The 27,387-nt window shown below is 47.7% G+C and overlaps 1 protein-coding gene across 2 annotated transcripts in view; it reads right to left on the bottom strand.

Annotated features, from left to right (window-relative positions):
- Positions 1–27,387, bottom strand: part of LOC120956008 (homeobox protein aristaless) — a 63,970-nt gene that overhangs the window by 4,306 nt on the left and 32,277 nt on the right. For both annotated transcript variants that reach the window (XM_040377343.2, XM_040377342.2), the window contains exons 2-3: positions 13,672–14,126; positions 11,444–11,489 (exon numbers count right to left, since the gene is read on the bottom strand). In XM_040377343.2, coding sequence (XP_040233277.1) covers positions 11,444–11,489; positions 13,672–13,955 — 330 coding nt within the window. In that variant the 5' untranslated portion in view covers positions 13,956–14,126. The remainder of the gene's footprint in view (positions 1–11,443; positions 11,490–13,671; positions 14,127–27,387) is intronic.

Here is a 27,387-nt window from a genome sequence, read left to right as displayed (position 1 = left end):
CTGTATATAGGTATGCTCACTTTTATGTAAACACACTCTCACGCAGCGGGAGACTTGGTGTTGCAGTGGAGCACAAACCGCAAACGAGGATGGTGATGATGGCGTTGTTTTTCTCACCCCCCAAAAGCCAAAAGCAAGCAACAATGGCGACCGTCCGGCACAGCGACGCCTTCCAGCGCCTTTATGCACACGCAAGCGTGGGCAGCCGGACCGAGGCTACAATTTGTGCCCAGCAATCGCTTGTTTATGGCTTCTTTTGGGGTGTACTTGTTGGTCGGCTGGTTAACTACTTGCAATAATTTTCCCCATTTTGAAACAGCACACACACACACACACGGACTCAAACAGAATGTGTTTATTTCTTTTCGCAAGGCAATTAGAAGGTGACACACGGGACAGTAAGTGTGGTACATGGGCCTCATTTGCACTCGAAATGAATGAGTTCTTCCGGGCGCGTCATTAGCTCCGAAAAATATCTTCCCCATTTTCGCCGCTCGGGGTGTGAATGGAATTCCCGCGCAGCTGCGTTGCATTCCCGGGTGTGTGTGTGTGTGTGTGTGTGTATTTGTCGTTGGCGATTTACAAATCAATTAATATTGCATATACGAGAGCCCCGTGCGCGGTCGGTTTTCACAGCTCGCCAGTCCCTAGATAAGAATCTAACGCAACGCACATCTTGTCGGCGGCCGATTAGCGGAGTGATACTGGGAATTTCGACCCCGAAGCTCGAATGCGGGGACTCGTTAGCAATAATTTTGAGGCTCGTTTTTTTTTCGTACCGGACCGGCTATGGGGCACCGGTCGCAAACGTGACCTGCATACAAGCGACTCTCGAAACCTCGAAAGAGACGCCGAACCCCCGAATCGAGTGCAACAGGTGATTAGCGGATCCATGGACATCGTTAGTCGGCCTGTGAGACCGACACACACACACACGCGCGCGCTCGAAGACCTGTGCAGAGGAAAAAAGGAAAAGGAAACAAAAAGGCCCAAACATCCTGGGCCAGCCAGCCAGCCAACCAGCCAGTCAGTGGACTCCCGGGGTGAATTAGATTAACAAAAGCACCATGCTGCGCTCAAAACACATAATTTTTATCGTTCCTCACACCGTGTGCCCTCTCTCTCTCGCTCTCTCCCTTTGTGGGACGTTTTCGATTTCATCCACCGAGCTTGTGTTTCGAGTTTGTGTGTGAGTGGTTCCATACAAACGGCACACACGTCGAGGCTCGATTTCTTTTGCGCCAGTAAAGACAATTCTTCGATCAATCGGCATTTTCGGCCGAAAGACGACGAACCTGACCGAGCAGGGAGAGAAGCATGGGGAGGGAATGCGACTCATAAATACATAATCGAAACTAATTCTCGCTCTATTCTTCCCCATTGTTTATGATGCGCGGCGCATCCGCCACCACCGGTGGAATGATATTCGGCATTCTTTTTGTCTTTCCGAGCTTCTGCCCACGGCGCACCGGATCGGTTTACATAAAGACGCCCAAGCCGGCGTCCTGCTCGCGGAAAACCAATTACCCAGCCATACGGTGTGGAAGAAGGACTCCACGGCTCGAAAGAGCGCTTTGGTGGGTAATAACTTTAGCTACGCACGCTTAAAGTAATTCTCTGGATTGATTTTAAATTATTGATCGCCTTGCGATCGTCCGCTGTGTCCCCTTCGGGCCGCTGTTTCGGACGGGCTAATCGGGTTGTAAAGTATGCCGTTTTGGGGCGCCTATTAGCGGTTTATTTGCTCTGGGGCTGCTCGCTGTTGTGGAAGGTTGATTGCGAGCGCCGACAAACACGAGCTTCATGTTGGTTTAGCCGCAATTTGTCATCGAAATTGATTTTAAAGTTCGGCTAAGGTGATCATGTGGCCGATCTTCGTGAAGATTATGAACGAATCTCTCGCCCGTGCGTGTGTTCCAGACAAGAAAAAGACAAAGGCATTCCTATTTTACAGGTTTAAGCACAATCAACCAGGTTTGAAATCCAGAATTCCAGAACAAAATATCGTTTTATCAGCATTTCATCAAACGTCAGCATGAATCCATCAATCACTCAGTCAAGCAACACTGTCTTCTCAAACTCGGTATAGCCTGAGAATGGGATAAGATCTTACTTTCAATTCCCAACTCCCCAAGCTGCAGCGAACAGTATTTGGGAGTTTCATTTGTTTAACTAAATGCGTATCTGTCAGCGCCACTCAAGCGAAACGTAAGGCCTCCAACAAACGGCCCTCCAAAACACTCACACACGGCTCATTGAGTCGTTTACAGCCCACAGCACAAACGATCAAATGTTTACGATAAATAATGATATAAATTTGATTAGAACCTCTACCAGGGTGGTCCCCTTGGTGGCTGTGGGAAGAAGCAAAGGCCTGAACCTGATGCGTCTGAACCCTGCCCAACGTAGAGCTCGTACTTCGCACTCTGACACCGTTCCTACCGCCTGATTAGCAACGCTTTTCACGATGGCCCACCCCGATTACGATCGTGAGATGTTTGTTTCCGAGCTGTCTTCCAACTGGCGTCATCGGATTGATAGGACCGTGACCGAAAGGTTCGTTTCAGTAACGCGTTTATGTCACTGTCTTGTGTGCAAATGAGTGTGTGTGTGATTGCCTACGACTGATTCGAATGGAAATCCTGGTGGCTCTCCCGTTGCGAACACTCTTCCCCGTACACAAAAAAAACATTCAGACAAGTAGCGTGAAAGCTTCAGTTTGCCCTTACTAGCACGATCGTGTTGCTTTTTTCCCCCCATGAGAGCCTTCCGTCCGACAGCGGAGGCGATTAATATCATGAGCAAACATTAAGCGCTTGTAATGGAACCATTAACGCGGTCCGATTCTGTAACGCGATGCGCGAGAGGTCGTGAGCAGAGATTCCGCCCAAACGCACGGCCTAATGAAGGCACGGATGGAGTGAACGGGCGCGATCGCCGAGATGAGTTGCACTGCACGCGTGCTGTCAAAACGTTTTCCCAATCCAAAGTGCGAAGCTGTCACGTTTGGCGAAATGCGAAAGTGGTATGAACCGTCTCCCGGGGTGATTAAGCTTGTTTGGGAGTGAATTTGTATAACGACCTCGCATACTTCACCACCTTTATCTTGTTCATCTCGGGCAACAACAGAAACTGCAACCACAAAACATGTATTTGTTACGCTTTCGGTCCAGAGCTGTATAACCAACACATACATACAATCTGCCCAATTCCAGGGTCGCTTGCCACGATCACACAGCAAGATCACGATCGGGAAGATGATGAAAACAGCAGGTTAGGTGCGCCATCGAGACGAAGATACCCCTGAAGACATATAATTTAGTATTATTAGATTAGACCGTAATTAATGAGTGATAATGTTACCACCTACGTGATTTCCGGTCGAGCGGTGGTGGAATTCGTCTCGGCGACTTGGACGAACTGACCCGCAGGCGACGGAGGCTTCTCTCAGTGGAGAGTAATTAGCAGGAAGCCGAATGTTGTGGGATTCGGCGATTGCCTTCAAACGTTCATGTCCGTGTTTGATGCTCTCGCTCGGCAAGAAGGGAATGATACACTGCCACAAAACGAGTTCCAAACCGATCCCCTCGAGTGTTTACAATTAGAGATAATTTATCCGGAAAACTCCACCTTCGCAAATCGGAGTTGCTTTTGTGCTAGAATGGCCGTACATTTACCCACTTTTTGAGCGTTGCAATTCTTTGCACCAGAGACATTTGATACCCATAAACGCGCTCCCAGGACATGATTGAAGTTTCTTCTTATGCAACCCGACAGCAACGGTGTCTCATCGGTCAAAACAAAACGTTTCTCCCATAAAACCCATCCACCGGCCAGTGCAGGCGTGTCGAAATTGAACCGCTTGGTAGCCGTGGCAAAGTGGCTCGTGTCACCGATAAACGTGTTTAGTGTCATCTTATCGAACATCCAAATCTTGTCGTGTGGTTCGTAGAATCTCGGCAACTCAGTGCCGCCGACTGGCGCCCGGATTGAAAAGAGGCACATGCGGCGATAAGAAAAGAACCTGCTTGCCCTCTCCAGCCAGCGGTTCTGTCCGTTTCCGTTTTGGGTTCCATCTTTACCGCTCGATCGTCTGTGTCTGACTGTCCGTGGGTCCCACCTGTGTCCTGTCCCTTGTGTGCGCACGGAGTGTCTGAGCGCTTTCGCCTCGCCGCCGATGTTCCGGAACTTGTAACCCTCGGATTCTTGATTGCTTTCCGATCTCCCCTCGATAGCCACGATGTCATGTCAGACCGTGGGATTTTATGTCGCAAGCTGTCTCATCGCTGGATCAGATGCAGTCGAGGGAAGCAAGGGAGATGTAGCAGGGCCCAGAAGATAGCAAGTGTGTGAGATTCTGCTCCAATTGGATGATGATCACGTTTCCAATCATGATTATTAGGTTCCAGTCGAGGCAATCTGCTCGATCGATGCTCGATCGACGGTGTGCAAGGGACTGTCACAGATCTTTGTACTGTGGCTAACATTATCCACAGCCAACCACTTCACAATCAACGCAAAACAACATCGTTTACATTCTAACATGCGTGGCTAACAAAACAACAATTCGGCAAATGAAACCATTTGAGGATGCCTTACATTCCACCGCTATCTTAAATACTCTGACGCCACGCTCTATCTGTCTGGAGTCGCTGGAGCAACAGAAGTCGCCCCGGAGCCTCTTTATCTATACTCGCTATAAATCTGCACAGACTAGCAGCTTCCACATTCACCGCTGTTTGGTCGTCTTTACGATGTGAAATAATTAAATTTTCAGTTTTGATAAATGTGGCTCTCCCGCATGTCGTAGCTCCCAGACTTGCGGATTACTTTCTTGCGCGGCGACTGCTCTCGGTTGCGATCGGCCAGCGCTCTTTAGCGATGCGCACTGGAGCATCTTGAGCCGTGCCGAACGATCGCGCTCCCAAATACCCATTTATGTGCTGTCGTGCAACGAAAAAACTGTCCAAAATTCAGGGATAGCCGACTCGAGTAGTGCTGGTTCGGTTCTGACAGCTGATATGCGGTTGATACGCGTCGGAAGGCGTCGATCGCAGGCCCTCGAGTGCCGCGGTTGGATGCGAACGAACGAAAGAACGCGGGGAGAAGCGATCCGCGCCAACGGTGATGGCGTGGAGGGAACAGATTATCGTTAATTAAATATGCAAATATTTGACCCTCGCAAGATTAAATTAAGAGCATCGTTTGGCTTCGCCGGCCCCGTTGAGGTAGATCGGTGCCGACGGAGCGAAAAGTGGAGAGAAGCGAGACCAAACAGCAGAAACAAAAAAAAACAAACGACGACGACTAAAATCCTCAATGCCGCCGCCCGATTTGATTGTGCGCGGTCGCGCTGGGAGTGGACCACACCTCGCCGCCATCGCCGTCGTCGTCATCATCATCATCATCACCCTCGGCCCAATCGATTAGGACCGAAATTTATATGAACGACGGTAATTAAACTGTCAAAATAATTTAGAAAATTAATCAAAAAAACTGAAACGAAAAATTAGGTCTTGGACGACAACGCCGACAACGTCCTCCTGTGTGTGGCGCGACAGGAGAGAGTGTGGGAAGGAACGGTGGCAGAGTGGCTTGTTATATTCCTGGGCGAGCTGGCAGGGTGGATCGTGTGTGTGCTTGTGGAACAGAAAAAATGGTCACAATAATTTGCTCACGCCATAGTTGTTTGCTAACCAGCAACAACAGAAACAGAAACAGCGAGGCGCACACACAAACACACACAACACACTCGAAGAAAAATAATTTTATTTGTTGCTACATATTATAGAGCGTGAGTGTGTGTGTGTGTGGGGAGTAAAAAAAAGTGGGCAAAACATGAAACATAAATTATACTTTTTCACGAGCAAAAATCAAGAACGGGAACGCGGCTCAGATCGGATTGTAGCGGCAAGGCGGCAACGGTAATGGCGTTCCGGGGGCCGCGGGAAACGGTCATTTATATTCCGGGCCGGGGTGTTAACCGGCCAAATTTGGGGCCTATATTATGGTTCGGGCTTGGCGGGAGTTTTTCATTTAAATTGAACAGCAAGTTAAAAATACGCATCTCGCCAAGCACGAAGAAAGAGTTTCACAAAAAAGTGGTCATCCCCCACCCTTTTGATTCAGCTGGTTAGTATCGATCGCGCGACGGCAGGAAGAAACAAAACGACTTAAACGACGACGACGACGACGACGCATCTAACGAATAGCCTTAAATCCTATTACGTGCTAAGAGGGACCTTTATGAAAACCCGATGCCGGCTGGGTCCGAATGAATTACAGTGACAAATGAGAGATTAACGAGTTGTTTCCTGAGTCACGTTGAAAGGTTATGTTAGTAGGGTGGGGTCGAGAGTAAGGTGGGATCGATTTTGGGTGGTTTTTTATACAACAGCTTCATACGACATTGACTTGAGTTGGAAAGTGAGTAGTGGCTGATTACTCCAAGCGACGATTAAACGGTATTTTTGAGTGGAAAGTTAACGATCCTCTTCGATCTATTTCTCAAGCAAACACATCTAGCACAACGCTTACCGCCGCTAGTCTTTCCGCAAGAACAACGTGCCAGATGGGGCATGTTCTTGGAAAAAAAAAAATACAGTTACTAGACCTTGCAGCAGCGCTGCCCTATTTCAATGCACGAGCGGCACATGTGCGAGGTCGGTGGTCACAATGGCCGGGTCACAACTTCCGCCCTTTCGATCGCTACATATAAGGTGCTGCACATCCGTTATCTTCAACTTGTGCAGCAAAAACGTCCATGTAAGACGCAGGCGCAGAACAACAGGCACACAGTTCCATTCCGCACTTTTTCGCTATTATTAGCGAAACCCCTCCTCGTCTGCTTGCAATTTGCATCGGAATCGAATCAATCAAATGTTCTGCATCATTTATTGGCTTAATGTGATATGATTATTTCTGCGCCCATGCGTAGCAACTGTATTGCCCTTGCGACCCTCCAAGTGCGGAGGGTTACACCACAATGGCCATTTTTTAGCTGAAATAAAGCAACACGAGCGATTGCATGAAATTGTTGCTTTGGTGTGTAGCTATCTGCCGGCCAAGCCAAAACAAAACTGACTTCACAATACGGGACGGGATTCGAAATTTAATTAAACCTCTCTTTAAATGTACTACCGAGGCACAATCCGGGTGTCCTTCAATTAAATTCATTAGCAGATCGAGTGAATGTGGACGGCGCTTTTGCTCTCATTTCCATTCCAAAAGCCAAAATGCCCATTTTTGAATTGCTTTCAAAATAAAGCACACAGGCAGCAGCAGACGAGGGAAATAAAAAACCCTCTCAACATAACCCACCATTCACTCCGCGTGTACGATTGCAGAATTACAGGACGGTGGGTCCCGATTGTTTCCACCCGAACTGCCTCCTTCCCGATCGAAGTACGATCAGGGCAGTTATGGACAGCATTTATGCTGAAACTGTTTGATTTCTCGCAACGTTATCATTTCCAATTCGAGCAATAATTGAACGATTCCCATCCGGTGGACGGCAGCTACCGGAGTTTGACCGTCCGCCGCAGTAAGGACCCCTATGTTATTTCTGCCGGATAAATGAAACGTTTAGAGAGATGGAACTGCCTGCCTGCCTGCCTGCCTGCTTGCCAAAAGCAAACGAATCCAAATTAAAGATAAACATTAACATATCGGCCCAATCACACTCTCTCTAGCCAATTTGCGTGAATGCCATTTGAGATCCCACCTCTGGAGGCTGGGGCCTGGGCCCGTCTTCCCACCACGGCTAAATGATTGTGTATGATTATATGCAATAAAATTAATTAGCAAACTATGGCGAGAGAGCGCAAACGCTGCCCTGCGATCGACGGGCCCCGGCCTAAAGGTGCGGAATTGCATGAAAACCTTCCAAATGGATGGGTTTGGGGTGCAGTTATTCTCGGTATGAATTTATGCAAATATCGGGCAGCGGGAAGGAGGCAAAGCGGTCTGGCAAATGGTGCGGTAAGCTAGTGAGGGCACACAAACAATCCCTGTTGCTCTTGCCCGGGATTGCATGCTCGTCCTGGTTCGTGCTCGTCGGTGCCATCGTCCGATGCCGATTGCAATGATATGCCCGCGGGATAAATTCGTGAGACCTGCTAATAACGATCTGCGGGCGCTCACTTTTCCTCTCTTTCGGGCGCTTCCGTTCGCCGCTTTTTTCTTCCTCCTCTTAAACATGGAGGAGACAGGCAGTAACTACCGGTTTTCCAACCTCAACACCTAAACTATCTCCCCCTTGTGTGTGTGTGTGTGTGTGTGTGTGTGTGTGTGGAGGGCGGGACACTGCCCACCAGCAACAGATCCCTCCGAGCCACGCCAATAACAGAGATTTGTCTAATAGAAAAATCGTGATTATCCTCGTAACGGGCTGTAAATTGTGCCGTTGTACAGTGTGTTTGTGGGGCTTTGATATGCTGCCATGAAATGGGTAAATCGTGAAATTGATAGCCCGCCCGGCACGAGGTGATGAGTGGGTACGGGATTGCGAAATTTCACAGTCCGTAATGGATAAGAACAAAACCCCGTCGGACCCGTCGGGAGGGGCCAAGCCTTTGCTGGAAAACAATCCACCCAAATGGGCTTTTGAATGTGCACTGTTTAAGGTTGTTTGTTCTCATCACCAACTACCGAACGGGGAGCCATTTTGGAATACAAGAATTGACCCTTTGCGCGTGAGGCAAACAAATGTCTTGCTGCATGCGTTTATCTTCCTGCCAAGGTACATCATAATTCTTTTTATGTTTCGTTTACCTAATGGACGATAATTTCGGCCACCCTTAAGGAACACAGTACGCATTCGGAAAAAAGGGCTTTCAGCTTCGAACAGGACCTCCTAAGGGTTATGTGCTCGATGCTTTTCCCGTGCGCTGTCTTCCGTTGTCCTGTTTCCTTGGGAAGACCGCTCAATCGCCCTCTGGCTAGATTAGCTAATTATCCTTAATTTCAAATGGCCTCGTTTAGTGACTACGCACACACACACACATACACACTCATCGTTCCTTCTGCGTGTATGTTTCAGTCACCCGTAGGCTCATATCTATTTGCATAAATTAGGCCGCGCGATAAAAAGGAAACTAAAATTCAATTATACCATTTATTCCGCGGCACTAGGATATCGGCGGCCCAACACAACTAGCCACTAGCCTCCGCTCCCATCAGGTGGGGTAAGGTGTAAAATCATCGTCATAAAAAACAACTAATTAAAGCAATAAATTTCCGGACCAACGTTTCCCTTTGCCTGGCTGCATTCCACCTCACCCGCGTCTCCGTCGTCTCGCTCGCCACTCGCGACACAAATGCGTTGACTTGACTCAACAAAAAAGCAACAGCACCCACCACTGGCCGGACCCTGCCGGACCGATTGGCCATTAGACGACATTATATCCATTAAATATTCCTTCACATGCACATTGCGATCAAGGCGGGGAAAATGGCTGCCCTGTCACCAGTCTAACACACATACACAGCGAGCCGCAAAAAGTAACACCGGTAGGGTTGGTTAATCGTAGGTGACATTGCTTCAATTTAGTCCGTAATTAAATCAATCTAAATTTATCGCTCGACCACCTCTAGCAGCAGCGGAGACCACTCCCAGGAGCAGCTGCCGGGTCCGGTTGCTCTGTTACCACCAACCAGACCAGCAATGGAGCAACAATTATGGACACTTTTTCCATTCATCCACCCCCGTTTCCAGCCTGCGGTCCCCGTACGTGCCGCAGTACACGATTTGCTCGAGATTCATTTCCCGCTTTATATACACTACTGGACGGTGGGGCCGAGCCAACACAACAACGATGTTTGCCAACACACAGCAGCGACAAATTAAGGCCGCTCACGAACACTACCAGCCACCAGACACTAGCACGGACCGTTGCGTATCCATGTTTGATGCGTGATTCAACATGCCGTGCCGTGGTGCGTCGTGATTCCATTGCTCCATTCGCTCAATCCAGCCCACCGAGCGACGGATGCGATGCTTTAAAGATAAACGGCTTCGCCAGCCGGCCTCCCATTCCCGTTTCAACCCGCGATCCTCCGTCCCCAGGCAGACTGCAGAAGGAAAACAGAATTAAGCCAACACCAGCACACAACGGCGAGACCTCCTCGGGGGCCCGAGACCGGCGAGGCTCCAATCCAATTGGTCCGGGTGTGCCGTATGAAATTGCGTCGATTTATGTACCTATGCTACACGGCTTCCCGGCCCTGTGTGTGTGTGTGTGGTTCACTCCACCCATCGGCCACAGTCGGGAAGGGGAAACGCACTAGCCCCGGCCAGTGTGCCATGTACGCTGCACCCACTCCCTGTGGCTTTTCTCTGTAGCGGGGGCTTGTGTATCCAGCCCTCTCTCTCACACACACTCTCTACCTGTATGTGTGTGTGTGTGTCCCGTCATCGAACGCAAACATGCATACGTGTGCACCAACCAGCAGCATAATAAATATGCTAATGAACGTGTTTATGCGCGCGAAGCATGTGGTTGCGGTTGAATGGTGGGACGGCGAATGCGTCGATCGACGATAATCTGTTTGTTTAACTAACCAGCGATTGGAGTTTTCCCTTGTCGCCGTGCCGTTGCCGTGCCGTGTCCGTGAGGGAGAGCAAACGGAATCGATGGCGGTTTTAGCGCGAAACGGACAAAGCAGAACCGAAAGCAATCGAACCGCGTATCCTTGTCGCCAGTGGGAGCGGATGGTTGGGCGTTTCAGCTTACAGTAATTTTTCATAAATTATACAAAAGAGTTTATGAGTGTTATGAGCAATAAATAAGAGCTTTAAAGAACATTGTTTCAAGTAAATTTATGTTTTGTTTTCCTTAATCCACTCCAGGAGATGCAACTACCTACTCAAACTATGTCTATTGCAACTCTATTTTACTACCCATATGTATCTTTTTTCCCTCTGCTTTCCCAACAATCAGCCCAAAAGGCTCCCGAAACGCAAACTAATTTAATTTGCCTCCCCTCTTAACAAACCAATTGGTAGGAAAGTTGTCGGCTAATGATGTTGCGTGATTGCGCTTCCGTGCGCGTGAACCCAGCAGCCGACGATGTGTTGTCGCTGCAGCCATGCTTTGATTGGCAGCAACAAAAAAGGTGCCGAGTGGTGGTGCGAGAGGAGAAAAAAAGGCTCACACAACCTTTCTCAAATTCAGTGTTGCCTTTAGTTGTTTTGCATCAACAGAAACTAAATAAAGAAACACTCACTCACGCCACAACATTTCTCACTCGTATGGATTCAGATAGAAAAAAAGGGTATTGAAACAGAAAAAATAAATGAGGGGAGCCGGAGATGTTCTCAAGTTACTTTTTTGTCTTCCTCTGGACGCTTGCTTGCGTTTTGGACTGTTTTTCCGGTTGCGCCTAGCCACACTTCCTAGAACGTGCGCAGTCAAACGCAATGGTAGACATCATTATGACTCACCTGTATCCGAGCCTCGGTGAGCCCTATTTTCATCGCTAGCTCTTCCCTGGAAAGAAATTAAGAACGAAACAAAATGGGAAATTATATTAGCGATGGGAGTTATGTTTGCTTTTGCTGCATTCGTAACCCCACGAGCGATTGGAGCCCATTTTAGAAATAGCGTTAAGAAAAAAAAAGCGAATTTTTCGGATGTTTAACCTAGAAAGAACGGTTCCACGGTGCAACAAAACCACATGCTAATAACCTGCATTCCACCGCAACACCCCAAGGAGCTGCGCGGCACGGCAAAAGTGCAGCGATGATCGATAAGCGATGTGAGTAATTAAATTTTAATCAATATGCAAATTGTATTATGTTTTATGCAAATGCTGGCCGTGCTCGTCGCATCCTTTAGCCGCAGCGGCTGGGCATAGCGGCAGTTTATTATTTGTCGTGTCGTGTTGTAGCCATTTGTAGCCACCACTCACACACACGCCAGTCCGTCCGACAAACGAACCGGGCACGAACCCGAATGGAGCGACTAATAACGTTTTAAAAGGATTCCGGGGCGTTTCCTGATGACATTGTGGACCCAGTACAGTGGACCATTGCTCTGTGGTTGGGCGGTTGAAGAGATGATTATCGATAAGTCCATGTTTATTTATTATGTTGTATGCGACCTTTTCGGTCGTTGGAGAACGGCTAGGAGCCAAGCCAGCTCCCCCGATCCGTCAGTCAGTCTCTCGTCAAGCGTTATGATTAATTATGAGTACAACTGCCACGCGGTCTGTTAATGAGTCTGCGCCATGCCGCAAACATAACCCAAAGCCAGCCAACACACAGACGAGCACATACTGCCCAACGGATTGTATGTTTAACTTAAATTAAATTTAAACTCCTTTTCTGGTGCAGCAATTCCTACTTTTCGGCTCCAATAAATTGACAAGCGAACGGCACAAAAGCTCGACAGCCCCTTTTTCGATAATGCACTACTTGTGATGACACGGCGAACAGATCAACGTTTGTCTGTAGCTACAACGATAATTAATGTCAAAATGTCAACCGTGCTTATGAGGCTGCTCAATTAGCTGCGCGGTAACTGGCGCACATTGTGCCCCGGTCGGCCGCGATGGTTTGCCATGCAGCGCAAAACATGTTATCAGTGAATATTTTAAAACTCTACACACGCACCACTAATAATTGCCCCGTTCTTCTGCCAATGGAAGAGATATGATTTTATAATTCATATTAATTAAAATGTATGTACATTTTAATCTTGCGTGTGTGTGTTTGCGTCCTTCTACTGGTGCATGTGGTGGTTTGTGTTTTTGAATAGTAAAAAAAAGAACAACAAAACATTCCATTCGTTCAGACGAGCTTTATACTTGCGATCACGCCAACCCATCGCCAAATGATACAGTTTTCATCGTCGGCTTAGCAGTTTGCTTTCCGGGGGGCAGATGGGAGGGGGGCACATACACGGTGACAATGCGGTATCAGAAACAGCATGTTGGCAGCATGGTGCAGCAAACAAGCAGGGAAGCAAGGGAGCTTCTAGTCCAGAAGGGAGCAGGCTGTGCGGTGGTGCATAATTTGGTGCATTTCGCACCCGAGCATGAAATTATAATGCCATGCAAAACTTTTAAAGCACACACTCTCCGGTCGGTTCGTTTGAGAGTGTGTGTGTGTGTGTGTGTGTGTATGGGTGGGAACGGGTGCAAGGAAATGGTACGGTGTGGCACCTGTTATTATTGTTAGTGAATTACTACTATGCAATGCCGCCCGAACACGAAACGGTACCGAGCGATGCCAAACTGGGGTGACTTGATGCACATTTGACACACACACACACACACGCACGTACCGGTGCAATTGTGAGCACTGTGACCAAAGTGTTTGGCGGTAATGCTGAAGGGTAATGAAATGTTGATTAAATAATTGTCGTGGTCAAACACGGTGACGCTGGTGGTGTCGTGGTCGTTTCCATCCTCCTCGCCAGATTGCTATTTGTTTTGTACAAAGAGCAATAATTGGGTCCCATTACGTTGTCACTCACCGAAACGCGCGAAGTGATTGCAGTGATTGCAAAGTTACCGAGAGGTGAAGCAATAATTATGAGCAGAATCTAAACGTAATGCCGACGGGAAAACGCACCAAGCCTAGCGAGCAGGCCAAACGCTTTTTTTCAAAAACTCACTGTGAGATTGAGAACTCCCAACATGAAATCCCAAACATGCAAAACCACTCACCTCGTAAACACATCGGGATAGTGCGTGCGCGAGAACGCTTTCTCCAGCTCCTCCAGCTGAAAGCTCGTGAAGGTCGTCCGGTACCGGCGCTGCTTCCGCTTCGGCGCAAAATCGTCCCCGCCGTCGTCGCTGTGCGGATCGGACAGTGGGCTGTTCGGGTCGCCCCCGCTGCTCCCCATCAGTTGGCCGGTGCTAGCGCTGCGCTCCAGTGGGCTGCCCTGCGGTGGCCGTGCCTCATGGGGTCCGATATCCTCCAGCCGGCTGCCCTCGTCCGATATGCCCATTGGTCGACTGGGCTGATCTAGGTTCGCAAGCCGTGCGATGTTGTAAATTTTGAACCGGTATTACGCGCTCGCACCGTTGCGCGAGCGAGGCCTGTTTTTCTACACACACACACACACGCACGCACACGCGTTCAATTGCAGCAAATGGGATGGTGCTGGCCGATTGCGATCCTGTAAAGAGTAGAGAAACACAGCAAAATGTAATGAAAGAGTTGTTTTACCATTTTTTTTATCTTATGAAAAAACCAAATCCCAAAAGCTCCAGCACGGGTACACCGGATGCCGGTTGGCATGAAAAAAAGGGAAGCTCAGGATAATGAGCATTAATTTTGCTAAATTTAATCAAATGATCGAAAACTTCATTTACAAGATAAACGATATGCGTTTTTTTTCTGTGTTGTACGGCGCGGGAAAGATTACAGACCGTTCGAGGGCCGACCCGGGGTGAGCGAGGGTAGGCTCTTACGCGTAATAAATGGATAAAATTGCCGGGTCCTGTGCACACCCGGAAACCCGCCCGGGCTCATCGCGACTGATTGAAGTCGTTTCATGCTGATATGAGTTTAAGCGCTACCTATAAGCGATTTTTCTTTGTATTATGTTTTTCTTTCTCACTTTCGGAAGCAGCAGATCATTTATCACACCTCAGAGCACTTCGATGTACGTTATTATTGGGAGGAAAAAGGTTCATGTTATTGAATCGAGGTCGACTATTAACATGTTGGAGTCCTTTTTTTCATACCTTCGGATTTAATTGGAATTAAAACCCCCATGCAGTATAAATCCACGCTGCAAGTACGTTAAAAAACGCTACAATTTGCAACGAAAATTGTTAACTCGTCTACCGTGGAGTTTTCTCGTTCGCCCACTCGAGTTGTCAACTCCATCGATCGAAGGTGCTAGTGCCGATCGAGCCGGCGCACAACAAGTTAATTTTCTTTATGACCATAAGCTGTTTGCTCACTGCGGTGAGCACTTACGCTTGCGGATGCGGTTTTGATCTGCCACCCTGCCCTGCACTCCCTGGCAAATGCATTCCATCGTTCACCCAAGCCATACTCCAGCACTTGGGTAAGGTGTCCACGACGGAGACGTTGACGGGGACAGCAAAAAAAAAACAAAACGTCAATGAAACGCACTGGCAAAGGTACGGAGAAGGAATTCGCGCAAGGGCATTACAATTGGCATGCAACACGAGATGAATCTTTAAACAGTCAGACGCATCACGGGCAGGTAGTAGTGGGAAATCGATACCAAACAGGCTCATCTTCAAACTGCGAAAACAGCAACGATGCGGGGCAGAAAGATACAACAAAAAAACCGTATCAGCCAACCATTACGTCGTCCGCTGGAGGAAACACTTTTTTGTCCGGGTTACAACTCTATTTACCAATCATCCTTTATTGGATAGTCACAATCGAGCGCTGATCGATCGGGTCCGCGTAATGCCCACGGAAAACCACCGCCGATGCACTGCAAGGGAAATGTTCCTGCCCGTATGTGTGTGTGTGTGTGTGTGTAGGTCGTTACGAGAAGAGAAAGATAAAGAAACGGTGCAAAACATGCTCCCCGCAAGCCCGATCGCGTTGTGTTAAATGAGGAAAAATGGCTTGCGGACAGCGGACAGAAGTAGCGAGCAGACGTACAGCCACAAAAACTACCAACTTCGCGTAACAACAGTTCCCTAGAAGCGCCCGCCCGTACTTGTCAGTGCGCAGAGTGCAGTGTACGAGAAAGGATGCAGCGCAATTGAAATTACCGTGAAGATCGTTCTTACGCCCCATCGGCAGAACGAATCTCGAGCCCTACAGTTCATTTACAGACTTAATTATTTATGGAGTGTAGCAGTAATTGATGCTACCAACTGTAGAGTGGGCTAGTTTTTCTTCGCTGCCGGGTAGAAGGAAGAGCCGCTGTTTTTCTTCTATGGAAACCCCCTCTGCCATCTGCCAACTGCCTCAACCCTTCTGGTGTTGTTTTTCTACCACAAGCACCTTTTTCCCCCTTGGGATGTTTGAGATCGTACAGCACAGCTTCGATCGGGTTCGAACTTCGGTTTTGCTATAAAAGGATGGTTAAACTTTCTGGACCGATCGTTCGATGACCAAATGCTTTGGCGATGCACGTTAATTGCCACTCGCCAGGCAAGGGATCAATTCCCTTCAAGGTCACAAGGTCCAGCGCGGTACGCATCATAGAACATGATTTCACTTAAGTGCGGAGAGACTTCCTTGCCTCAAAACTTCCCGCCCGTCACTCAACAAGCTCTCGGTAGGAAAATGGTGCAAGCGCCAAAATGCATGTTTTTCCCTAAACTTCCCCCTCTTTGCTACGAAACGTATGCATGCGAACAAGTGTGAAACCAAATGATTATCATAATTGCGTTGATAATAATGATTATATTTATTAATATTGCGATTATGTTTGCTTCCTTCTCGTGCATCGGTTGGAAATCTCTTATCGGGCTCGTATCGTGCGATGAAACGAGATAGGCTCCGAGACGTGGGGGAAAATGGTTTCTCTTCTTTGTTTTTCCACCATCAACCCAAGAAGCCGCTTGAAATCGATTTTATTTAATAATGAAAATTAAATACTAATAATCATAATTTTCCGTAACGAACGTCATTAAAATGGATATTGAATTTTCGTACACCGGCTATCGATTCTCATCTCTGTGGGGACTCTCCACATCTGTGGTTGTAAGTAACGTTATAGGTTCTTGTATCGGGCGTTTGATACGGGCTACAACAAATTGCTCTCCAGGGCTGTTGTTGTGTTAATCGAATTTACTTTAATTTGCCAAGAGTGGAGACAGAGATAGAGAGAGAGAGAGTGTGTGTGTACAATTTGATGAAAATATTTCGAAATATACACACTGATCAAACAACACACATTCTACAACTGTATGAAGGATTAATTGATGCACTGACTACTTCAGCCCGTCAACAATGTCCAGCCGACATGCTCTCGATCCGTTCGATTTTATTTCTTAATTAAATCACTCCACTAGACAGGAACAGCATGCCTTCCGCACTCCGCTCCTGCTGCCTTCCAGCCTAAACCGAAGTGTTGCGTTCATTAGCTGTACATACATAAACTGAAAGCCGTGCCAATCCATCTTACAGCTTCAACGGCAACCTTGACCAGATTTTTTTATCGATCCGCTATCTTGTATTTGTTTTCTACTGGCTCCGGTTGCAGGTCCGCAAATGGGGTTTATTGAATCGGTCGAACGGATTGGATAAGATAAGTGCCATGTATGAATGCATGTCCGGTCAGCGAAGAGGTCATAAAATTGACCCTTTAAAGGCAATGGAATTTGCTAGCGAATGAAAGTGAGCTAACATGTTTTGTACTTCAGTGTTGAGGCTATTTCATTATATAAGCTTTTTTCGAGTTATCATACAAAAAGGTTTCAAATTGACAAGGTAGCGGTTCGGTGCGGTCAACAAACCATCGCTCATACAGCGAGTGATAATTTTAACGGACGCACCTTTTCCATTAACATCGTAATGCCTCTTAAGCGGAAACTTCATGAAACTTAAAGCCCGAAGGAAAAAACAACAGTTTTTTTCACGAAATTAAAGTTAAGTTATCGAAGAAATCGATCAGTGCAGTTGCAGCTCTCTCACCAATCTCACCGCAGCTCAGGGCGCGCCCGCGGGTTCGCTTCGTCGGCAAAGATGTGAGCGCGTGCGATCCCGAACACTCCCGCGTACGCACCAAAGACGCAAAGGGAACAGCCGAAGTGAGGAACTACATCTTGTTTATGAATTTTTAATTAAAATAAATTAACAAGATCACCGTTTGTCCTGCACGTCCTCGGCCCTCTCTCTATCTCGTTCCCAAGCTGCGCAGTATGCTGGTCCACTTGCGGATGCGCTTGCACGCCGATCATCACTGCTTCGTACGATCGTTTTTCATTCATTTTCACAGGATCTACGGCAACGCAATCGCAATTCCACAGCGAAACCCACCCCATCCGCGTGAGCCACCGAACGAGCCCAAACAAATTTAAAGGGGTGTGGAAAAAGTTTAATAACATTTAACTAGAACCGATAAAATCGGGCTCGGGCTGCTTTTTTGCCTGCCCCATACTTGTTCGAAATGCGAAACAAGACGTGGCGCAGATTTCTCAGCAAGTAACAGGCCTGGCCCGTTCGTGGCCTTTTGGAGGTCTTTTTTGTGCGTGTGTTTCTGCTGCTGCTCGTCTTGCTGTTTGAACGGAACCGTTGTGCTGTTATCGATAATTAAAAATTGAAGTATCATTATTGCTGCGCGCACTTCTGCGCAACGCATCGCACAGGACGAATGAACGCAGGAAAGCTTCTCCTTCTTGGGCGAGGATTGTTATGTCTGCTTCATCACGATAAGTTAGCGTTTAAAAAATGAGCAGAATACCGAATAGTATGGGATTTTAAGTTCTTCCCCCTTTTTCTCGTCTCAGTAGCCACATTTCCTTCTGCCTTTATGGGCTTTCTTTGTGCCGCAGCTACCTTAAGCGCACGGTAGGAGGTAATGAAATTAGTAATGCCGGACATTTCATATTACTTGCCGATAATCTTGCAATGGGTCCAGTTCCAGTGTCCTTGGCAAGCAAAGCATGGCTTCTTATGTGTTATAGAATCTCATCGTATGATTCATTTATGAGACAACATGCGCGAATTGTTCTACGTACCGGGTGCAAAATAACTCACTGTAAGCAGCCTCGATCGGTGGAATGCAACTTGAGTTAATGTAATTATTTCACTCACTTTTCTCGATTTTCTTGTTAAGATCAATATGGCATGATGAAGTTGCTAGCGAGGAAATAAGCCTTCAAAAGCACAAATCGAATCATGTTACGCCCGTAAATTGCTGCAGTACGCCCTCCGAGGGCACGGGAACCAATAGAGTTTAATATTTTATTCATTTACTAACTGCACTGCTTCCAGAGTTGATCGCTTCCAGATCGATCACGGGCACCTCAGCCCTCAGACAGCGTAAAGTGTGAACAAGCGATACAGAAGAGAGAAATAAAATTAGCCACAAGCAAGCGAGCAAAAACGCAATCGATAAAGTTTTGCCCCCAGGCAGCTCGTCGAACGAGAAGAAACAATCAAACGATGAAGCTCAATTAGACGGTAAGTGACGAACCCGCTTTTACACGGGCACACGACGCTGCATACGCACACGCTGAGTATTTTCATTTCAATGTTGTTCAAACTATTCCACTTCAAGCCAACTAATTCCAGGCCGATTATTTAGTGATTATGACGATTGACATTTGCTGCGAGATTCCTGGTGCGACTTCCTTACTGTCACTTCAGCGTAGTTAATAGAGTAGCATAAAAAATGAGTTTCTGTATTTTACAGAAACAAGTCGTATCGTATCATTATTTCATTACTAGCATGCCTCAACGTCCCATGCCTAAGTCAAGTACAACACCAACCACTTTGGTGCAAGGATGTCCGTCCCAACGGTGTGCTGGCATGTGCTGGCACGCTCTATCTGCGCAGTTATTTGCTCGGTAAATCTACCAAACCGTGCGATACACGGCATGTGGAATGTACGCTACCTGACAGTAGTCCATCAGCATCCTCTCGATCGATCGATCGGACGAGCTGCGCAGGTTGCCGGCTATTTCGAGCGAATGCAGCGTAAGCAGCGGAGCACGTGAAGGATTTCGTTGGACTCTTTTTTGCTGTTTTGCTATCGTCCTGCTGCGTGTATTGGTTGCACATGGCATGCGCATCTTAAGTTGAGGCGGGTATCGCCATACACCGAGACGCGAGTCGCGGCTGACAATGTGATTTTCCTGCATCGGGGAGCGAGATTCCGATGCGTACGATTCCGCTGCCAGTACGATACGTTTACGGCGTCCCGTGTCCCGTGGGGCCAATCTTGTCCGTTTTGCGAAATAGTTGCTGCACCCCAAATCCGTAACGCAGCGCAGTGGAGCGCGTTTTCGAAACTGCACTTGCAACTGAAACCGGATTGTCTGGCTGTCGCGAGAGAGCGAAAGGGAGCGATTTGATCGATCTATACTGCTTTGCCTGGGCTGTGTTTATTTACCCATATTTATAACACTCTAAGGACGTGGCACTAACGTAACAAATAGCTGCACACACTTGCAGAAAAGTCCAATCAACGAAAGCATTTGGCCCGCAACAAACCTTTTACAACTCCATCGCATGCAGGTCATCGTATTGGAGAAGGTTTTTATTCGTGCCAGCTTCTAGCTCACACCCCGAGGCAGAGGTTTCGTCTCGCGTTAAATCGGCAAAACGGCTTCCGCAAGCAAAATTACCCAACTACCATTACACATTACCCTGCCGCGAATGTGAATGAATGCACTCCTGACACCTCTTGAGACGAATGAGGCCAGACCGCGGGTGACAATGCACTTCCCATTGTGACCCACTTCAATCGACGAGTCACGCTCACCGGCTCAACAGCAGCAGCACCATTCATTATCGTCTTCCGTCGTCGATTTTTGCTGTTGTTCGTGTGCATGTGCAAGTGTGAAGTTAGGTTATTTTGCGCCTCTCTTTTTAATGAACCGATGTCCTTCGTTGTAACGTACGCCTACCTCCGTCGTTGGCAGCTACTGGCTAGGATTCTCATTTCCTTAATCATCGTCACGCGGCGATTGCCACGGATCAAACGACTAACGACTACATTTTACCGATCTATTCACCTGCTCGAGTGTAACAACAACACCAGCAACAGCAACAAAAAAACATGCACATGAATTTCCATCTCAATAAATCTAAATTCAAATTAACAATTATTTGTAGCCTTCTCGGCCGGCCAACCATCGCGCCAACCACTCGCACAATCCACCATACAAGGTGCAACGAGCCGTTGCACAATGAGTTGCATTTTTGCAACCATAAGTGAGATTCTCACCACACAATCCACCATCCGGTCGCTATTAGCCGCTATTGCACACACTCTAACGGATTGGCCGTAGCGGCACGGTATGTGTTTGTGTGTGTGTGAGTGTGTCTGTTGACGTGAGAGAGTGTTGGCGCAAAAAAAGCCTTGTGTCATGTAATTTAATTAATTGTGATTTAATTTTTCCCTCCACGAGATTGTTGTTGATTCCAAAAGGTGAATCATTCCAGCAGCAGGCGGGCGGAGCCGAGACGGGGATTAATCGAGCGGCGATGACGGTGATGGAACCGCGTCGCCGTGGCACAAATGCACGGCCGACCTGCACGGCACAATGCAATGGTCATCCGGTCGCCGGAGCCAGACACCCAGATGAAATGAACTTGTTAAATGTGCCTTCCGACCGGTCCGGAACGTAGGGTTGATGATGGTTAATGTCATAAATTCCGCTCATAACGTGAAATTGGAATTCCACCGTTGGGGTTTTTTTTATTTGCAACAGACGACAATTGGGTGTGTGCATCGGTCGCTAGATTACATTTAAACCGTACAATACAGACTGTCGTAATTCAATTGGAATAATGACGTTTTATTGAAGCTGATATCAAATTTGCAACCAATCAAATGCGAGAGATTAATCAATGTTCGCTGTAACTTCACGAACTGTAATAGAGCTTAATTAGCACCATTAACAAGTTGCTGTACAAAGGAAGAAAGCTTCCTTTATGGACAAACGAATAGCTCGCTTTTTATGGTAACCGATTTCTATGACCCTTTTGGACAGTTCCAGGCTGTGCAAACTCTCCAGAACGCAGCAGTTTGATTGAAAGTAATTGTGATCAACCATGGTGTGACATTCTGCGACGTAGTTTCGTCTGTCAATCTGTCACTACCGCACACCACTTACACGCATCTTGTCTTCTGCACGCGGAAACGGAAGAAACACTTCATTGCAGATGACATTATTGTTATCCCTTTGCACGAGTCGTCGGACGATCGATGAGCGAAGCAAAAGAAAAACACATCCCAACGACGCACAGTAATGCGACAAGTCATCGCGTCGTACATCGGACAATGACGGCGATGATTAAAATCACGCTAATGATGGTCACACTGGGCTGTAAAAGCCTGATTGAATTTTCCAATTCCGCTGCTGCTACGTGCTAGACACACGCCGCACAGACACACCAAAAATGGGAAAAAACGTCAATCGCGAGCGTCCTCTGTCGTCGTCATCATCCTCTCATCTGGTCTGGTTTGCCAATCAACCAAGTACTCGTATCGCTTGTCCGTCCACGATCAGCTGATGACGTCGAGCACAAATTAATTAATTTAATCATAGCATACACAAAATATGTTCCCTTTTGCCGATCGTTACGAAGGCAGTTTCTTGCGGTGTTGCAATGAGGTGCGCTTCAACTTCGAAAGGACCTGATTAGATTACTTAGTGCTGACGGTGCTGACCTTCCGGGCGCTGCGCACGCTGCAGAGTGACTGTCAGTAATTAGTACGGCAAACATTGTATCCGCTCACAACGAGCTCAAGATCGCGACCGCGTGCCCGTCCGTCCACGCTCACCTTCACCCGGGACCCGTGCGCGCCAGTGAAGGTGGGCTGAATAATTCAATTTTCAGCCAATTGAGCTGAGCCGTCGTAAATCATTCGATTTGCATCGAACGTCGATCGTCGGATCCGGCCAGCGTTTGAGCCTGCTCGATGTCACACACCGCTGATCGACGTCTAGCAGCGCAGATGGGAACGCTGGCGCGCGAGAACCCGCCCGAGAACGCTAATAGTAATCACGGTGCTAATCTTGATGGAAAATTTATGATTGCTAATCAAGAAATTGTGTGAGCCATTTTTATGAGTTTGTTTAGCGTTCGTGAGTGGCGATCGTGGTTCTGTTATCGGGCCTTTCTCGTTCTCCCTCTCGCGTTGCCGCGGCAGGTGATAATGTGGGTTCTTGTCGTGGTCCCTTGTTACGGACGGCGAAAGTCCGGGCGATGCGAGTGGGTGCGATAGGCGACATCAACTCCGAATGGAATGTCCGTCACCTCCGATCAGAGGGATTGTTCTGGCGGAGACGAGACGAGAGCTCGTAAATTGGCTTGATTTATGCTGATGAAAATTGAATTTGTCCCTCGCTCTTGAGCGACCGTAATGCCGATGAATCAACTCGGGGCGTGGGAGACTTCCCCAGCTGATTTGATGTATTGAAAGCGCCTGTTGGTTGTGGTGGTATAAATAAGCCGTTAGGTTAATTTAGTGGGTTGTATGTGTGTATGATTTTAATTAGAACATGTTTGAAAGATAAGATGATTAAGCTTATCTGCTCGTTAACATGTAAGTGGCATCTACGTCCGTTAATTTCTACCATCATGATGATCCTCCCCGAGGATCCATTATGATGTTAATCTTCATAAACATGAAATAGAGAAGCCTTGAAGGAAGCAGCTCCCCACATTCTCTAGGTACTAATTTAGTGTAATTTTCCCTGTTTTTTTCGTTGTTGTTGTTTAATTTCAGATCTTCCGCGCGTGATACAACTACTAAACGAAACGCAAACTATTCGCTTCCCCCAAAGGCAAAAGGCGCACAACATCTCTGTGCGAATGATCAACAGAACTAAAAGCAACATTAGTTACGTAGTCCAACCACGTACCACCGCTGCATCGAATAAAATACAGCGACTAGTTTGCCTTTTTACGATTCCTAATTATAGCGTTTAACCGATCGGACTCGCAAAATGATCATCAGCAGTTGAGCATATTCAAGGTTTCCGCTGAAAAAAAAACAATACCCCTTTCATGCGCAAAAACTTTCTCTGAGCACCCCGTACAGGTGGTGGTGCGATCGTTCTGCTGCATTACAAATAGAGTCTTTTGTGAATTGTGTAATGTTCCGAATGTGGTCAAACGAATGTTTACGATGATGAGTGGCCAGCGAACAACACCGAAATAAATACCGCCTATAATTGTGTTTATTTGACACATGAACATTTGCTAGCCCATTGTGTGTGTGGCATGGTAGCATGCGAGGTAGATTCGTCATCTGATAGATCCATGCGGTTGGAGCGTGTCTTCTTGCTCCACCGCCGGCCTTCGTTTATCCCTCCATAAACACACTGCGATAAGAAAGCTGCATCGCGTAAGATGGATATCATATCCCGTGCAACATGACAGCAACACAATGTTCACCGAAAGCCTCAAGCCCTCCTGTTCCTGTTCTTTCGGAACCCTCTCCCGGCTCCCCTCTACTCCACTGCAATGAAGCATTATTATCGGCCTATGCCCTGTTTCCACTGCTTCTGATCCGCCGGGGTGCGATCTCAGGGCAGTCGGCAAAACACAACCGATAATAACATTGGCTCCATCGGAGCCTCCGAGTTTGGTGTGTGGATTTCGCGACCTAACACGCACACCGGGGCCCCAGGTTCTGTGGTATTGGTGCACTGATGGATCGGTGTTTGCGCAGCGATGCAGCGGACGAGCGAACCTGCCTTCCTAGCTACCACCAGTGGTGCAGTTAATGTTGAATGTTAATTTAATTAGTTTTCAATATTCGCATACGCACGGAGCACTTGGCTGGAGGGAAGCGGACCGCACCGAGAGCGAGAGCGGCAACAAATATCATCGATGTGTTACAATGCGATGCCGTTTGCGCGTTTCCTGCAGCACTGCTGCTCCGCGAGTTGGAAGGGAACGCACCTTAATTACCACTGATTACAGGCTTAAGCCGTATGGTCGGGCTGAACGATGACGACGCTCTGCCAGGCTGCATCACGCTCACCCATATCCCGTAGGATAACGATATCCGATGGCAAAAAAAAGGCGAAGCAATTGAAATGTTTCCTGTAACCTGCCCCCTCAAATGCAACTGCGTTGGCTCAGGATCGAACTAACTAACTAAGCACTGCCTCCAGCAAATCCTTCCGATAGAAAGTACGCAACCGTGTGTCTCTAACACGATCCGCATACCGTCTGCTGGTGTAAGTTCGAAGTCGTGCAACTAATTGATAAGAAACTGGACTAATTGAGGATGCCTCGGGAGGGAGGCGTCTTCTCAAATATTTTGACGAGTCTACCATTTGCCTCTTTCTGAGCTACTTAAACTCTAACCATAATCCACTGACGCATGAGAGAAAGTGCTACAATGTTGCCTTGCACTGGCACTTACCACAACTGTTCGGGTAATCGCAGGCGATCGTAAATTAAAATGAATAGCTGTCACATTCAATTACACCTAACCTGCGACCATGCGATTCCGGTTGCGCGTTCCCGTCGCTCCGTCCGACGGCATGCACCTTCATCTCAATCATCCAGTGGGTCGTCGTTTTTTTCCTTTGCTCCACCACTTCCCCGAACGCTGGCTGCTCGGGATCACTTTGTGGTGCAATTGCTTTTTGCGAACGTCCGGCGAACGTTCCGGGGCCCGGGATGACTTATCCCGAGGGTCGTGCATGTGCATTTTCCATTACTCGCGTCCGTCGGATGGGGGATCACCTGTCCAAACGGTCGAGCGTCGGTCAATTTGTGAATCTTCTCATTCCTGCCTCGTTACGGACACGTTGCTTCGCACGCAATGCGATATGTTTGCTGCAGTTTTCCGACCGGCGAAGGCTTGGAAGATAACTCTCATATGTATCTTTCCGCACAAGTCGGGGCGAGAAACACTCCAAAGCATAATCATATTAAAGAAATAGCAAAAAGTTTAAATTGGTATTATAGAGCGTTTTAATTTAATATATTTGACACTTCCAGACTCATTCCCACTCCCATCTGGGTGGATTTGCAACAACAAATTGCACTCTTCACTGGCTACCGAAACCGGACGGAATGACTAAAAACACACATTAACAAACCATCCGTCCGTCCATACCATGCTGCTGCTCAATGCACTCACCCAGGCTTTATAATTACCTTTATTAGACCAACCTGCAAAAGGGTGCGTGGACGACTGCCATCGCTCCAGGGCAAACAATGCTCCGACCGGCACCGGCACAGGAAGCCAAAACCAAAACAGGCCAAACACACACTCGCACACTCGGCTCGGCATTGTGGAATGCGCATCGAAATTGTGTTACTTAGTTGCAGTTTAAACGCACGATGCTAATGACAGAACGAGATCAGTTTAACGAAAGGGAAATACACACTCGGGCAGATGAATCGGGTAAGGTTTTCTCGCCTGCCCGTATTTGTTCAGCAGGCTGTGGCGAAAGGCAATAAATATGCTCTGCGCACTGCGCAAAGAGCACCGTAACGATCGCAACCTTTTCGGCTGCGCATAATTTCGCCGTCCGCCGCCGCACAATCCACTCCCAGTTGGACGAGTTTTGTTGTTGTTGGCCATTCACACAGCTGTTATGTTTGCTTTGCTTGCGGTGGTGAATGGGGTTTTGTTTTTTTACTGAAAGCAACAGAAGGGCTTGTTCCTCTCAACAGCAAACAGTGATCAGTGCAGGTAGACAAGTGATTTATGAGACAAAGAAATGCTGTTACAGTCTACCACTTTTCCCCGGCTCTGCTTCTCCACGCGTCATAGACGTGAATTCATAATAATGTTATCCCGTCTGCTTATGATTAAGGAGTACCAGACCGCCCGGCTTGATAATAAAATATCTCCTTTTTTATCACCACAGCAATACGTAGCGGAGCAGACTGAGTTGAGAACTTCCGCGCAACCCATGGCAACCGGCGTTTGAGGTTTCATTAAACATTTCTTTCATTTCATATCGCAACCCACACACAAAGCATAAGAGAACGAGCCCGAGCTATCAAACGGAAATTGCAAATTACCGTTTACACAATTACGTATGCGGGTCATGGTTACAAGCTCACGGTAATTCCTGTCCCTCCCATTGGGGAGTTTTTTCTTCTTGGTCTCGTAGATGAGCTGCTGCACCTAGCCCTCGGGTTCCAGGAAGGGCAGGAAGGACTCATTACATCCCACTCACCGGGCGCAGGGCAGCCAGCAATCTCACTTTCAATCAGCACTTACCGCACCCCGTGTGCGCAAAAATTCTCATTAACGAGTGTAATAAAACAACAGCAGCGGAGGAAGAAAAAAACGGGAGCAAATTGAGCGGCATATCTCGGACATCCTCGGGTCTAAGCTTTGGATGATGTAGAAGCCTGAGCAATCGCGATGCGTCAGCGTGTGTGTGTGTGTGTCTTCTCCACCATGCCGGTTGCCGGTATACAATTTTCTTGCATAAACACGTTGAATTAGTAATTAAAACCCGGCAACAGCAGCAACAACAACAAAAACCAACGTCGAACCGACTCCAACTCAACCTCTTTTACAACCGATCATTACACCGTGGAAAGGATTTTTTGCTGCCAACTTTTCCTTCACTGCCAACATTTGGCGCCAAGCGCGAGGACGATGCAACAAGTGCGTTAGACCAAACGGAAACAAGATCATCAGCGGCAACTCCATCGCCAACACCAGACCACGGAACGCGTGCGATTGATGTTGCCAATTAAATGATTCGTACTGCTCGCGGAAATTGCTTATTCAAACACCCCTTTTTCCGAGGCACAGCTTGAGCTCTTT

The sequence above is a fragment of the Anopheles coluzzii genome, chromosome 3 (genome assembly GCF_943734685.1).
Source record: "Anopheles coluzzii chromosome 3, AcolN3, whole genome shotgun sequence".
Classification (NCBI taxonomy): Eukaryota; Metazoa; Arthropoda; class Insecta; order Diptera; family Culicidae; genus Anopheles; species Anopheles coluzzii.
The sequence above is the reverse complement of the archived record's forward strand: the minus strand, read 5'-3'. Positions and strand labels throughout refer to the sequence as shown.